Raw genomic sequence first — 14,179 nt, 5'->3', positions numbered from 1 at the left:
AGGTTTATACAAATCTCCGCTGTTGAAAACGAAATGTTAGTCTAAAAGAAATGTGAGATAATGTCTAGATGCTTTTTATGGAGGAGATCAAGTTCATAAATACAGTGAGGAAAAAAAGTATTTGATCCCCTGCTGATTTTGTACGTTTGCCCACTGACAAAGAAATGATCAGTCTATAATTTTAATGGTAGGTTTATTTGAACATTGAGAGCCGGAATAGCAACAAAAAAATCCAGAAAAACGCATTTCAAAAATGTTAGAAATTGATTTGCATTTTAATGAGGGAAATAAGTATTTGACCCCCTCTCAATCAGAAAGATTTCTGGCTCCCAGGTGTCTTTTATACAGGTAACGAGCTGAGATTAGGAGCACACTCTTAAAGGGAGTGCTCCTAATCTCAGCTTGTTACCTGTATAAAATACACCTGTCCACAGAAGCAATCAATCAATCAGATTCCAAACTCTCCACCATGGCCAAGACCGAAGAGCTCTCCAAGGATGTCAGGGACAAGATTGTAGACCTACACAAGGCTGGAATGGGCTACAAGACCACCAATAAGGTTAGGGTTCTTGCAGGTTCAAGGATTATGCGACGTTCAGAATGAGACTGATAAGAGGTAATTATTAAATAAGTGACCGTTATCGATAAATAACATATATATATATATATATATATCTTTTAAGAGTTTAATTCGGGAGATGGTAACTCGTTTGTCACGGGCTTGGTGCGGGGAGCAGGAACAGGCCGGGCCGGGCTGGCGACGCGCACCATAGGCTTGGTGCGGGGAGCAGGAACAGGCCGGGCCGGGCTGGCGACGCGTACCATTGGCTTGGTGCGGGGAGCCGGAACAGGCCGGGCCGGGCTGGCAACGCACACCATAGGCTTGGTGCAGGGAGCAGGAACGGGCCGGGCGGGCTGGCGACGACGCACCATTGGCTTGGTGCGGGGAGCAGGGACGGGCCGGACCGAAGCTGACGAGCGCACCACTGGCTTGGTGCGGGGAGCAGGAACAGGCCGGACCGGGCTGACGACGCCGCACCATTGGCTTGGTGCGAGGGGCAGGAACAGGCCGGGCCGGGCTGGCGACGCGCACCACAGGCTTGGTGCGAGGGGCAGGAACAGGCCGGGCCGGGCTGGCGACGCGCACCACAGGCTTGGTGCGAGGGGCAGGAACAGGCCGGGCCGGGCTGGCGACGCGCATCACAGGCTTGGTGCGAGGGACAGGAACAGGCCGGACCGTACTGGGAACACACACCACTGGCCTTGTGTGGGGATCAGGAACGGGCCGGACCGGACTGGTAACACACCTCAGTACCTCTCGCCGTGCCTCTACACTCTCCTTCCCTCTACTGACCAATGGCCCCCGTAACCTGGTGGCCTTCTCTCCTCGTCCACAAACTCGCCCTTTATCTGCCTCCAGCAGCCCCGTCGTCCATGCCGTGTGCCCCCAAAATTTTTTTATTGGGGGTGCCTCTCGCCTGTCCGACGACGGCCCGGTTGGCGCCGCTTCTCCTCTCCTGCCTGGGTCTCCCCCTTCATCGCCCTCCGGTAACGGACGGCCTCCTCCTCCGTGATCTGCCCCCAACCGAGGAGGACATCCACTAACGTTACCTCCGGCGTTTGCTCCTGGACACGCTGCTTGGTCCTGTATTGGTGGGATCTTCTGTCACGATCGTTGTAATGATTGGACCAAGGCGCAGCGTGATATGCGTACATCTTTTTAATAGTGTACTGGCAACACGATACAAAATACAAAACAACCAAACGAAACGTGAAGTCCTCGGTTAACAACACAAACCAACACGGAAGAAGATCCCACAAAACACAAGTGCACAACAGGCTGCCTAAGTATGGTTCCCAATCAGAGACAACAAGCAACAGCTGATTCTCGTTGCCTTTGATTGAGAACCACCCCGGCCAACCTAGAAAACACATGAACTAGAAACTGAACATAGAACACAAAACATAGACCCTACACACCCTGGCTCAACATATAAGAGTCCCCAGAGCCAGGGCGTGACATCGTTAAACAACTTATTCCGTGGTGCCCCAAATTCCTAATGAGTTAATTGTTACATTATTAATTTAATCGAGTGACAATTAAACATAGTTAGGTGATTCGATAAATAACAGTCATACATTAAAGTAAGTCACGTCACGACACTTTTAATTCTAAGAGGGAGACGGCAGGGTATTCCCTTTGAATCAGGAACCAAAACTCCTCCGTAGTGACCCGTGAATGCGTTGTCTGTAGCATTCGGTCACATGACAGCTCGTTCAGCTGTTCGATTTCACTTACCGGCATGTCAACTGAGCCAGGCTGAGTCGAAAGGATTGGGAAGTAGGTCCCAAAGTGTCCTTCCAAGCATTGGAGGTGAGCAGTCATCACTCATGTGGGACACTTACTGATGCTGTTTTCTGTTAGAAACATGCACAGCCGAGGGAAGGGGCATGGTTCGCTTTTGAAAGACTCTTTCTCCAATAAGAATTCTTTCCTCTGAATCCACTGATTCAGTCACTCATCTGTAGAAGGTTTTTGTATTTCGTCTGCATGCTTGCATTTAGTTCGTTCAGTTTCCCAAATATGTCTGTTACATAGGCAAGAAGACACATTTTATTTTCATTACACAGAAAGTCAACCAAGTCTGTTTTTTTTTACATCCATTGTGAATGACAACAGTTCATCTCTTAATGCGAAAAATCTTTCCAACACTCCTCCTCGATAACCATGAAGCCTCAGTGTGTAGCCTGGCCAGCGTGAAATAGAACATTGTCATACTCTGATCCTGTATCTCCACATAGTTTTGTGAACAGGCGTGCGTACAGTGGATGTGGTTTGATGTAGTTTACTATTGAAGTTACCTGCTGCAGTATATCTCTGAGTTCTGTGCTCAGCTCTTTTGCTGCCAGTTGCTCTCAGTGTATCATACAATGCTTCCATATGGCAGAGGGAGACACATATATAACTAGAGTGCAGAGGCCTAGATGGCCTAGATGGAGCCCCATCTGTGCAAAAGCCCACCATTCGATCCCATGGAATCAGTTTTTCGTCAATATAGCCACGCAGCAAACTGAACATCCCCTGTGCCGTTTCATGCTCAGGAATCGTGAGATAGAACAAGATGTCCTCGTAAGTAGCATCCCCCGACATGTATAGCAGACAAAAGTCAATGCATGGTCATCTCAACCAAAAGTTTTTGAGTCGTTCAGTCAGAGTTTCCTCTTGATTGTTAGCAGTAGCATAAATTCTTCGTTTAACAGTGTTATCTGAGAAAGGTATTGATGTGAGTTTTTGTGCCTCTGCCTCCCCACACATTGTTTTCACCATATCAATTGTGGCCGGTAATATCAAAGTCTTTGCAATAGTGTGTGGTATCATAGCATAGTGGGTCTAGCCATTCACTGTGGGAATCATTCAAGGGCAACGGTCAGGTGCGGCTTTTTCCCATGATCTAAGAGTGCTCTCTGGTTGAATTTTATCTTTTAGATTTGAATAATGTTCATTTAGATTTTTAAGGTTAACCACATTACAATGATTTTGAGATACAAAGACGATATTATAATATATACTGAACAAATATATGCAACAATTTCAAAGATTTTACAGAGTTACAGTTCATGTAAGGAAGTCAGTCAATTGAAATAAATTCAGACCCAAATTTATGGATTTCACATGCCTGGGAATACAGATATGTATCTGTTGATCACATATACAGTGCATATACAGTGTAGTATGCGTTCCAGCAGGTATAGCTCACTGGTCATCCCCAAAGCCAACACCTCCTTTGGCCGCCATTCCTTCCAGTTCTCTGCTGCAAATGAATGGAACGAACTGCAAACATCTCTGAAGCTGGAGACACTTATCTCCCTCACTAACTTTAAGCATCAGTTGTCAGAGCAGTTTACCGATCACTGCACCTGTACACAACCCATCTGTAATTAGCCCACCCAACTACCTCATCCCCATAATGTTATTTACATTGTTATTTATTTTGCTCATTTGCACCCCAGTATCTCTATTTGCACATCATCTTCTGCACATCTAATACCCCAGTGTTAATACTAAATTGTAATTATTTTGCACTATGGCCTATTTATTGCCTTACCTCCATAACTTACTACATTTGTACACACTGTATATAGATTTTCTATTGTGTTATTGACTGTACGTTTTATTTATTCCATATGTAACTCTGTGTTGTTGTTGTTTTTATCGCACTGCTTTGCTTTATCTTGGCCAGGTCGCAGTTGTAAATGAGAACTTGTTCTCAACTGGCTTACCTGGTTAAATAACAGCCTTATTCTAAAATGAATTCTAAAATGAATTAAATAAAACATTTCCTCATCAATCTACACACAATACCCCATAATAACGAAGCAAAAACAGGTTTTTAAAATTGTTGTACATTTATTAAATATAAAAAACAGGAATAACTTATTTACGTAAGTATTCAGAAACTTTGCTATGAGACTCGAAATTGAGCTGCATCCTGTTTCCATTGATCATCCTTGACATGTTTCTACAACTTGATTGGAATCCACCTGTGGTTTGGAACCACCAAGACTCTTCCTAGAGCTGGCCGCCTGGCCAAACTGAAAAATTGGGGGAGAAGGGCTTTGGTCAGGGAGGTGACCAAGAACCCGATGGTCACTCTGACAGAGCTCCAGAGTTCCTCTGTAGAGATGGGAGAACCTTCCAGAAGGACAAACATCTCTGCAGCACTTCACCAATCAGGCCATTATGGTAGAGTGGCCAGACAGAAGCCACTCCTCCGTAAAAGGCACATGACAGCCCACTTGGAGTTTTCCAAAAGGCACCTAAAGGACTCTCAGACCATGAGAAACAAGATTCTCTGGTCTGATGAAACCAAGATTGAACTCTTTGGCCTGAATGCCAAACGTCATGTCTGTAAGGAAACCTTGCACCATCCCTACGGTGAAGCATGGTGGTGGCAGCATCATGCTGTGGGGATGTTTTTCAGCGGCAGGGACTGGGAGACTAGTCAGGCTCAACGGAAAGATGAATGGAACAATGTACAGAGAGATCCTTGATGAAAACCGGCTCCAGAGCACTCAGGACCTCAGACTAGGGCGACGGTTCACCTTCCAACAGGACAACGACCCTAAGCACACAGCCAAGACAATGCAGGAGTGGCTTCGGGACCAGTCTCTGAATGTCTTTTAGTAGCCCAGCCAGTGCCCGGATGTGAACCTGATCGAACATCTCTGGAGAGACCTAAAAATAGCTGTGCAGCAAAGCTCCCCATCCAACCTGACAGAGCTTGAGAGGATCTGCAGAGAAGAATGGGAGAAAGTCCCCAAATACAGGTGTGCCAAGCTTGTAGCGTCATACCCAAGAAGACTTGAGGCTGTAATTGCTGCCAAAGGTGCTTCAACAAAGTACTGAGTAAAGGGTCTGAATACTTATGTAAATGTTATATTTCAGTTTTCTAAAAACCTGTTTTTGCTTTGTCGTTGTGGGAAATTGTGTGTAGATTGATGAGGGGAAAAAAACAATTTCATCAATTTTAGAATAAGGCTGTAACATAAAAAAAGGTGGAAAAAGTATTTTCCGAATTCACCATACCTTTAAGAAAAGGTAGGGGCGTGGATCAGAAAACCAGTCGGTATCTGGTATGACCACCATTTGCAGTGCGACATCTTCTTTGCATAGAGTTGATCAGGCTGTTGATTGTGACTTGTGGAATGTTGTCCCACTCCTCTTCAATGGCTCTGCAAAGTTGCTGCATATTGGTGGGAACTGGAACACGCTGTCGTACATGTCGCTCCAGAGCAGCCCAAACAGGCTTAATTGGTGACATGTCTGGTGAGTATGCAGGCCATAGAATAACTAGGAAATCTTCAGCTTCCAGGAATTGTGTACAGAGCCTTGCGACATGGGGCTGTGCATTATCATGCTGAAACATTACGTAATGTCAGCGGAATGAATGGCATGACGATAGGCCTCAGGATCTTGTCACGGTATCTTTGTGCATTCAAATTGCCATCAATAAAATGCAATTGTATTCGTTGTCCGTAGTTTAGGCCTACCAATATCATAACCCCACCGCCACCATGGGGCACTCTGTTCACAACATTGATATCAGCAAACCGCTTGCCCACACGCCGCCATACACGTGGTCTGCGGTTGTGAGGCCGGTTGGACGCACTGCCAAATTCTCTAAAATGACCCTGGAGGTGGCTTGTGGTAGAGAAATGAACATTACATTCTCTGGCAACAGCTCTGGTGGACATTCCTGGATTATCTTGGCAAAGGAGAAATGCTCATTAACAGGGATGTAAACAAATTTGTGCCCAAAAACTGAGAGAAATTATGTTTGGAATATTTCTGGGATCTTTTATTTCTGCTCATGAAACATGGGACCAACACTTTACATGTTGCGTTTATATTTTTGTTCAGTGTGTATATCTATTTTTGTATATATATTTTTTTTTTGGGGGGGGGTTTAGGAAATTCACATTTTCATATCAGGTTGCGACCCCTAGTTTGGAAACCGCTGGGCTACAGAAAAACCGGCATGCATGCATCCAATCTTTTAGTCAGTCAATGTCCACATTATTATCACATATTTTAGAATGTAATAATAATTTGAATATCAATGTATTGGCAAGGCCTAACATTTTTATTATTTTTAAAGTGGTAATGGCCTACTTTTTTGACACTTTTTGCATGCTTTTTGGGGGGAGGGGATTCTATATTAGGCCCTATATGTAGAGTTATATAAATTATACACTTGTATAACATTTGCCATTGTCGTTTTGAACCCTGGTTAAAGGATGTATTGTCCTAGGCCTATGTTGTTGTATAGATGGAGTTATGGGAAATTTACATATATACACTTTTATTCCTATAAGTACACATGTGGAACTGCATGAAAATCCTTTTTATTTTTGTTTCAAACCATTTAGAAATGTTGATCCCAATGTCACACATTGGCCCCATTATTTATAGAAATAACCTCATATAGCGCAGGATGTGGTATGATAACCACATAATCATAATAATATGTTAACTGTATTTTCAACAGGGGTTAAAGTTCTCCGTCACTGCAATGGATTTCTGTCATATCGATTCTGGAGAGGTCGTTTTTGAGATGTAGGTCCGCAATAATAACATATTTTTCTCTCTCAGTTACGCTGTGTGCACTGAACTGATATGCATGTTACTGACACTCCGATGTTCAGATTAAGGGAATTAAATAGTCTATAATGCGCACCACCGCAGCAACTCAAACAGTGTAGCCTACTGTAGCTGCTAGCAAAGTATTTCAAAGCCTATACTTTATTACTCAGGATGCAACTCTCCAGTGCTACTATTTTTGCCATGCAATGTTGTTATTAAAACAAAATCAGACAACCCCATAGTAGAATAGTTTACCTATTTACCTAGTTGTCATGTTGTGTGTTCCTGTGCGAGATAAATATTCCCCTCAAGGATCATTCAAGTTGCGAGAGCCATAGGGAGGGAAACGTATTCTGACAAGCAGTCAATGCACAACAATCTCAGGAAAACACTTCTTAAAGTAGTTTTGCTAAATGTATTTTGAAAGCAGTTTTGGCCTTTGTTAAAAAATAGGAGGATCTCAGTTTTCCATTGTTACCACGTTTATTGATCTTCTCCTTCAGTTGCACGAGTGGCATAGTTTTACAAATGCAGTTACAACTGGAGTTTCAAGCATGTTAGCCACAGCTGCGCAACAGAGCTCTTAAAGGGACAATGGCGTCTTTATTAAAAGGGAAATGACATAGGCCTACTTTGTAATAAAAAACAAAAAAATATATAATTTTTCAAGTGAATAATAAATAAGATTTATTTTAATATTTATAATACAATTATTATTATTAATAATAACAATCAGGATGTTGTGTCCAATGGGGTAAATGCAGATGGACAAACCATATGCTTCAGCCTATGTACTGTACATTTTATAGCCACTATGCTGCATCAGTTGGGCTACAGGTGATAATGCTTATTGCTAATAGCAGATCTGATAATATATAGACCATGTAACATAATTTTTACCAATATGTTATTGGGCTCATTTCTGTAGGTGGAAATTATATTGTAGATGGTGTCAGCATCATTTGATTTTCCTTCATTTTGGAGTAGAACGTCATCGTCATCGTCGTCGTCGTCGTCGTCGTCGTCGTCATCATTGTCGTCGTCCCTGCTCATCTGCGTGAACGTGCCTTAGGCATGCTGCAAGGAGGAATGAGGACTGCAGATGTGGCCAGGGCAATAAATTGCAATGTCCGTATTGTGAGACGCCTAAGACAGTGCTACAGGGAGACAGGACGGACAGCTGATCGTCCTCGCAGTGGCAGACCACGTGAAACAACACCTGCACAGGATCGGTACATCCGAACATCACACCTGCGGGACAGGTACAGGATGGCAACAACAACTGTCCGAGTTACACCAGGAACGCACAATCCCTCCATCAGTGCTCAGACTGTCCGCAATAGGCTGAGAGAGGCTGGACTGAGGGCTTGTAGGCCTGTTGTAAGTCAGGTCCTCACCAGACATCACCGGCAACAACATCGCCTATGGGCACAAACCCACCGTCGCTGGACCAGGCAGGACTGGCAAAAAGTACTCTTCACTGACGAGTCGCGGTTTTGTCTCACCGGGGGTGATGGTCAGATTCACGTTTATCGTCGAAGGAATGAGCGTTACACGAAGGCCTGTACTCTGGAGCGGGATCGATTTGGAGGTGGAGGGTCCGTCATGGTCTGGGGCGGTGTGTCACAGCATCATCAGACTGAGCTTGTTGTCATTGCAGGCAATCTCAACGCTGTGCGTTACAGGGAAGACATCCTCCTCCCTCATGTGGTACCCTTCCTGCAGGCTCATCCTGACATGACCCTCCAGCATGACAATGCCACCAGCCATACTGCCCGTTCTGTGCGTGATTTCCTGCAAGACAGGAATGTCAGTTTTCTGCCATGGCCAGCGAAGAGCCCGGATCTCAATCCCATTGAGCACATCTGGGACCTGTTGGATTGGAGGGTGAGGGCTAGGGCCATTCCCCCCAGAAATGTCCGGGAACTTGCAGGTGCCTTGGTGGAAGAGTGGGGTAACATCTCACAGCAAGAACAGGCAAATCTGGTGCAGTCCATGAGGAGGAGATGCACTGCAGTACTTAATGCAGCTGGTGGCCACACCAGATACTGACTGTTACTTTTGACCCCCCCCTTTGTTCAGGGACACATTATTCAATTTCTGTTAGTCACATGTCTGTGGAACTTGTTCAGTTTATGTCTCAGTTGTTGAATCTTGATATGTTCATACAAATATTTACACATGTTAAGTTTGCTGAAAATAAACGAGGTTGACAGTGAGAGGACGTTACTTTTTTTGCTGAGTTTAGAAGCTGCAGCACTCCTGATACATTGAAATACATTTGCCAAAATTACTGCTGTCTGTTCAGAAATAAAAGAAATAATTCTGAATAGCCTACTACACCTTGAGAAAGCATATAATTTAGCCACGAGGATCAGCTTCTTCAAAAAAAAATAAAGCCTAGCTGTGGAGTGTAGCCCAATAACAATGCATATCCTACAGTCTAGTCTGTCAGTGAACAAACAGCATGCAGACAAACAGGCCTTTAGCAATACTTCAAATACAATCGCTGAAAACACAGGTTGGAAAGCAAACGGCTCCTGCTGAAAAGAGAAGACTTTAATCTGTCTGCTGTAGGCTACCATAATATTTAATCAACTTTCAAATAGGCCTATTGTTTTACAAAGTAAAGCAAGAGAGAGAGAGGCTTTTGGCACGAGCACATCAGCCATCACCAGCGAGTGAGCTCATCATTGGGTGAGTCAGTGAAGCAGGAAAGCATTTTTAGGACTATAGTTTCCTCCTCATATTATAGCCTACAATATGTGTTTGCAAACACCTAGGCCTAGGCTATTGATGGATTCAAGACAAGGTTGTTTTTATTGATCTCAGCTTCTCAGATTCTCAGTTTGTCAATGTCAAAGTAGCCTGCTATTTCAGTCATTTTGATCATTTGTGTGGTATTATGGTGCCTTCATGACAACTGGAAACTCTGAAATAAACAAGATCGAAACATGACGTCAGTGATCTTCAGGTCGGAAAGTTGGAGCTCTAGGAAGAGGTCTGGAATTCTGAGTTGGATGACCGTTCAAAACCATTTTTTTGTTGTCTTGAACGCACTGAAGTCGGATGTTTCCATGTTTTGAACATGGCATTAAAAAAGATTATGCCAAAGTCTCCAGTCATGTAAAATGATGTAGAATTGCATTAAATTATTTATAAAAGTCAATTTTTTTTCTCATGCATTCCGGTACCTCAGAGCTTACTAGGTCACCACCCTCTCATGCTCACATTTTGCTCTGGCACCTCCCGATTTACAAATTAAGCACTGCTCGGACCCCTAAGCAAGAGGACTGGAATTGCAGTTTAATACATGAACAAAATTATCCTCTTTCCCTAAAAGCATGATGGTCATGCCTTTCTTACACAAGGGGAGGTTAACTTGGGGGGGGGCTCAGTTGGTAGAACAAAGAGCTTGCAACACCAGGGTTGCGGGTTTGATTCCTACGGGGGACCAGTATGAAAAATGTATGCACTCACTACTGTAAGTCGCTCTGGATAAGAGCATCTGCTAAATGACTAAAATTTTTTAAAATGTGTTTGCATATGTGCATGTCACCTACACATACCCACAACCTTTCCCCAGATAACCATATGTACAGAACTGTTGCACCACAGTTCCCACTCTCCCAGACAAGTCCTGCTATACACAGCCAGTACCTCTTATCTCTCTGTACCTCCTCCCTCTTTCCCACCTTCTCTCCCTCCCTCCCTCCCTCCCCGCCAGGTGATCACCTACTTTGCGGGCCGGGTATACGACCCCAACGAGGAGGAGGCGGGCCGACTGTCCTTAGCCGGGGACTACATCAAGGGGGACGCCTCCCTACTGATCAGTGACCTCACCCTGGGCGACTCGGGTGAGTACAGCTGCAAGGTGAAGAACGGGGGAAAGTACCAATGGAGCACGGTCAACCTCATAGTACTGGGTAAGTCCTGGACCCGCAGTGTATTTATATGATTTTTCACACACTTTAAACATAAACCCCATCAAACAGGAACCATCAAAACCAGTCACCACCACACAAGGTAATATAAAGAGCTCCACCCCTTGATTAGTCAAACACAAACAGAAAAAACCCTCAGAGAATTGGGTTCGGTTAGGCTAACCTCGAATTCACTGCAAAACAGTATCATTTTTATGCCACTTGAAAAGGGATGCACTCGCACATCTAGTACAGGTGGCCATGGGCATCTCTAGCCAGAGATTCAAGAGATGTTCACACCACCAATATTTCACTGTTGAAATGTGTAACATTGTTTTAAATGCTTACTGTATGTGGTGGATAGCAATTACAGAAGTGATGCTGTCCCTTGTCCCTTCATATTGTCCTACTGGTCACACACTGGTTGAATCAATGTTGTTTCCATGTCATTAAATTGACGTCTGTGCCCAGTGAGGTAGTTGACTGGCAATGACCACACAAACACTGTTGGTGAGATGTTTGAATCACTACCTAACTAACCTGTTGGTGTCACTAAAGTATAAGATGGCAGTTACTTGTGACTTACTTGTAAAAGCGAAAACGAGCTCCAAAGGGTCGACCCCTGCCACATGTTGCTACCAATCCAAATCCTTAACTGTGCATGATAATAAGAGATAAAATCATAATTAGCACCAGTAGTGGAAAACGTACCCAATTGTCATACTTGAGTAAAAGTATAGATACCTTAATAAAAACTTACGCAAGTAAAAGTGAAAGTCCCCAGTAAAATACTACTAAGTATTTGGTTCTAAATATACTTAAGTATCAAAAGTACAAATAAAAATCATTTCAAATTCCTTATATTAAGCAAAGCAGATTGCATCATTTTCTTGTTTGAAAAATGTACTGATAGCCAGGGCCAGACTCAAACACAATTTACAAAATATGTATTTGTGTTTAGTGAGTCCACCAGATCAGAGGCAGTACGGATGACCATGTGTTCTCTTGATAAGTGCGTGAATTTGTTGGGTGGCATTGGAAGGTGGTTCTGACACAGGAACAAGATGTAAGGCCCCCCGCCTTCTCCTCCACACACCCCTCCTCCTCAGCCCTCCTAATTTCATCCTGGGTAGAATTTGCCCTACTCAGCAAAATGAGGAGAAAACAGGGGAAGAGAGGTCCGTGATAGAGAGCAGGAAGTGGGTGGTGGGGGCTCTCTATATTATGTGTACGTGTGTTTGATCATGTTTGTTTGTTCATAGGGATATCTGTTTTCAGCTGGCAAGAATACATTTCTTTGATAACAATGTGGTTTTCTGCAGGAACGACAGTAGTTACAAAGTACCAAAAATACAGCTAAACGGCTGGTCCATGCTGGTTGTTCTATCTAGTAGACCTCAGACTTGTTAGTGATGCACCGGCCAACTTGGTTATTATTGCATATTTCATATTGGTAGATGACTTTATGCTGTAAGGACACAGTAATGAAAGACAGATAGTAAATGCTTATAGAATGCATTTAATAATATATTTAATAATATCAAGGTAAAACACCTGGTAACATTCATATTCTGTAATCAAATCAAATTGTATTTGTCACATGCTTCATGGACAACAGATGTAGATTTACAGTGAAATGCTTACTTACAGGTTTTTTTCCAACAATGCAGAGTCCAAGATGAGATTAAAAAAAAATAATAATAATAATATTGGCACATTAAAATAACTAGTAAAAATAACATGGCTATATACAGTTAGTAACAGTACTGAGTCGATGTGCAGGGGTACGAGGTAATTGAGGTAGCTTTGTAGCAGCAGCATATGTGGTGTGAAAGTGTGTGTGTGGCATGAGTGTGTGTGTGTGTGTGTGTGTGTGTGTGTGTGTGTGTGTGTGTGTGTGTGTGTGTGTGTGTGTGTGTGTGTGTGTGTGTGTGATTGTGTGTTTGTGTGTATTAGTGCTGAGTGATTAGTGCTTTTTGTTTATGTAGATTATGTAGATGGTAGTGACTGCCCATGACTGCTTATCACTTATTAACCATCAGTTGTCTCACATTACTTTACTTTAATAAAATATTTCAGTTCCAAAAGGGTTCTTTGGTTGTCCCCATAGGAGAACCCTTTTGGTTCCAGGGAGAACACTCTGTGGAAAGATTTCTACATGAAACACGAAAAGGTTCTAACTGGAACCAAAAATGGTTCTTCAAAGGGTTCTCCTATGGGGACAGCGGAAGAACCCTTTTAGGTTCTAGATAGCACCTTTTTTCTAAGAATGTAGAACTATATAACCCTTCATTCTAACAGCACTCACACCTTCTAATCTACCATCTAGTGTCTTGCAGTCCTTTTTATACAGAACCTCAACCATTACATAAGATCATTGTTAGCTTCTCTTAGGTGGTAAAGTTGGATTTAAGGTCAAGGCCTCGAATAAAGAACATTGTGGATGAGATTATTTTAGACTGAGTGACTTGATATCTGAACCTGTAATTCATTGGAAGTAGTTTGGTGTTGTGCATGTGTATATGACTGTGTTTTAGGAGGTAAGACCTCTTATCTCTTTCTGTCATAGGAAAGTTACTTGTCAGCAGGGGTTGGAACTGGTACAGGGAACAGAACCAAAAACCGGAAAATAACAAACATTTTCCAGGAACAGAATCAGAACCAGGAACGAAAGTGATCTATACTGTTCCAGATTTTTTTTTCATCCCACAAAAAAAAACAGGTCAAATAAGCAAAGAGAAACGACAGTCCATCATTACTTTAAGACATGAAGGTCAGAACTTTTAAAGTTTCTTCAAGTGCAGTCGCAAAAACCATCAAGTACTATGATGAAACTGGCTCTCATGAGGACCGCCACAGGAAAGGATGGCCCAGAGTTACTTCTGCTGCAGAGGATAAGTTAATTAGAATAACTGCTCCTCAGATTTCAGCCCAAATAAATGCTTCACAGAGTTCAAGTAACAGACACATCTCAACATCAACTGTTCAGAGGAGACTGCAAGAATCAGGCCTTCATGTTCGAATTGCTGCAAAGAAACCACTACTAAAGGACACCAATAATAAGAAGAGACTTGCTTGGGCCAAGAAACACGATCAATGGACATTAGACCGG

At 43.2% G+C, this 14,179-nt stretch overlaps 1 protein-coding gene across 1 annotated transcript in view; it reads left to right on the top strand.

Annotated features, from left to right (window-relative positions):
* LOC121573987 (CXADR-like membrane protein) overlaps positions 1–14,179 on the top strand; it is a 124,803-nt gene that overhangs the window by 97,529 nt on the left and 13,095 nt on the right. Inside the window, exon 3 of the mRNA XM_041886425.2 lies at positions 10,872–11,070. Coding sequence (XP_041742359.1) covers positions 10,872–11,070 — 199 coding nt within the window. The remainder of the gene's footprint in view (positions 1–10,871; positions 11,071–14,179) is intronic.

The sequence above is a fragment of the Coregonus clupeaformis genome, chromosome 9 (assembly GCF_020615455.1).
Source record: "Coregonus clupeaformis isolate EN_2021a chromosome 9, ASM2061545v1, whole genome shotgun sequence".
Taxonomy (NCBI): domain Eukaryota; kingdom Metazoa; phylum Chordata; class Actinopteri; order Salmoniformes; family Salmonidae; genus Coregonus; species Coregonus clupeaformis.
The sequence above is the reverse complement of the archived record's forward strand: the minus strand, read 5'-3'. Positions and strand labels throughout refer to the sequence as shown.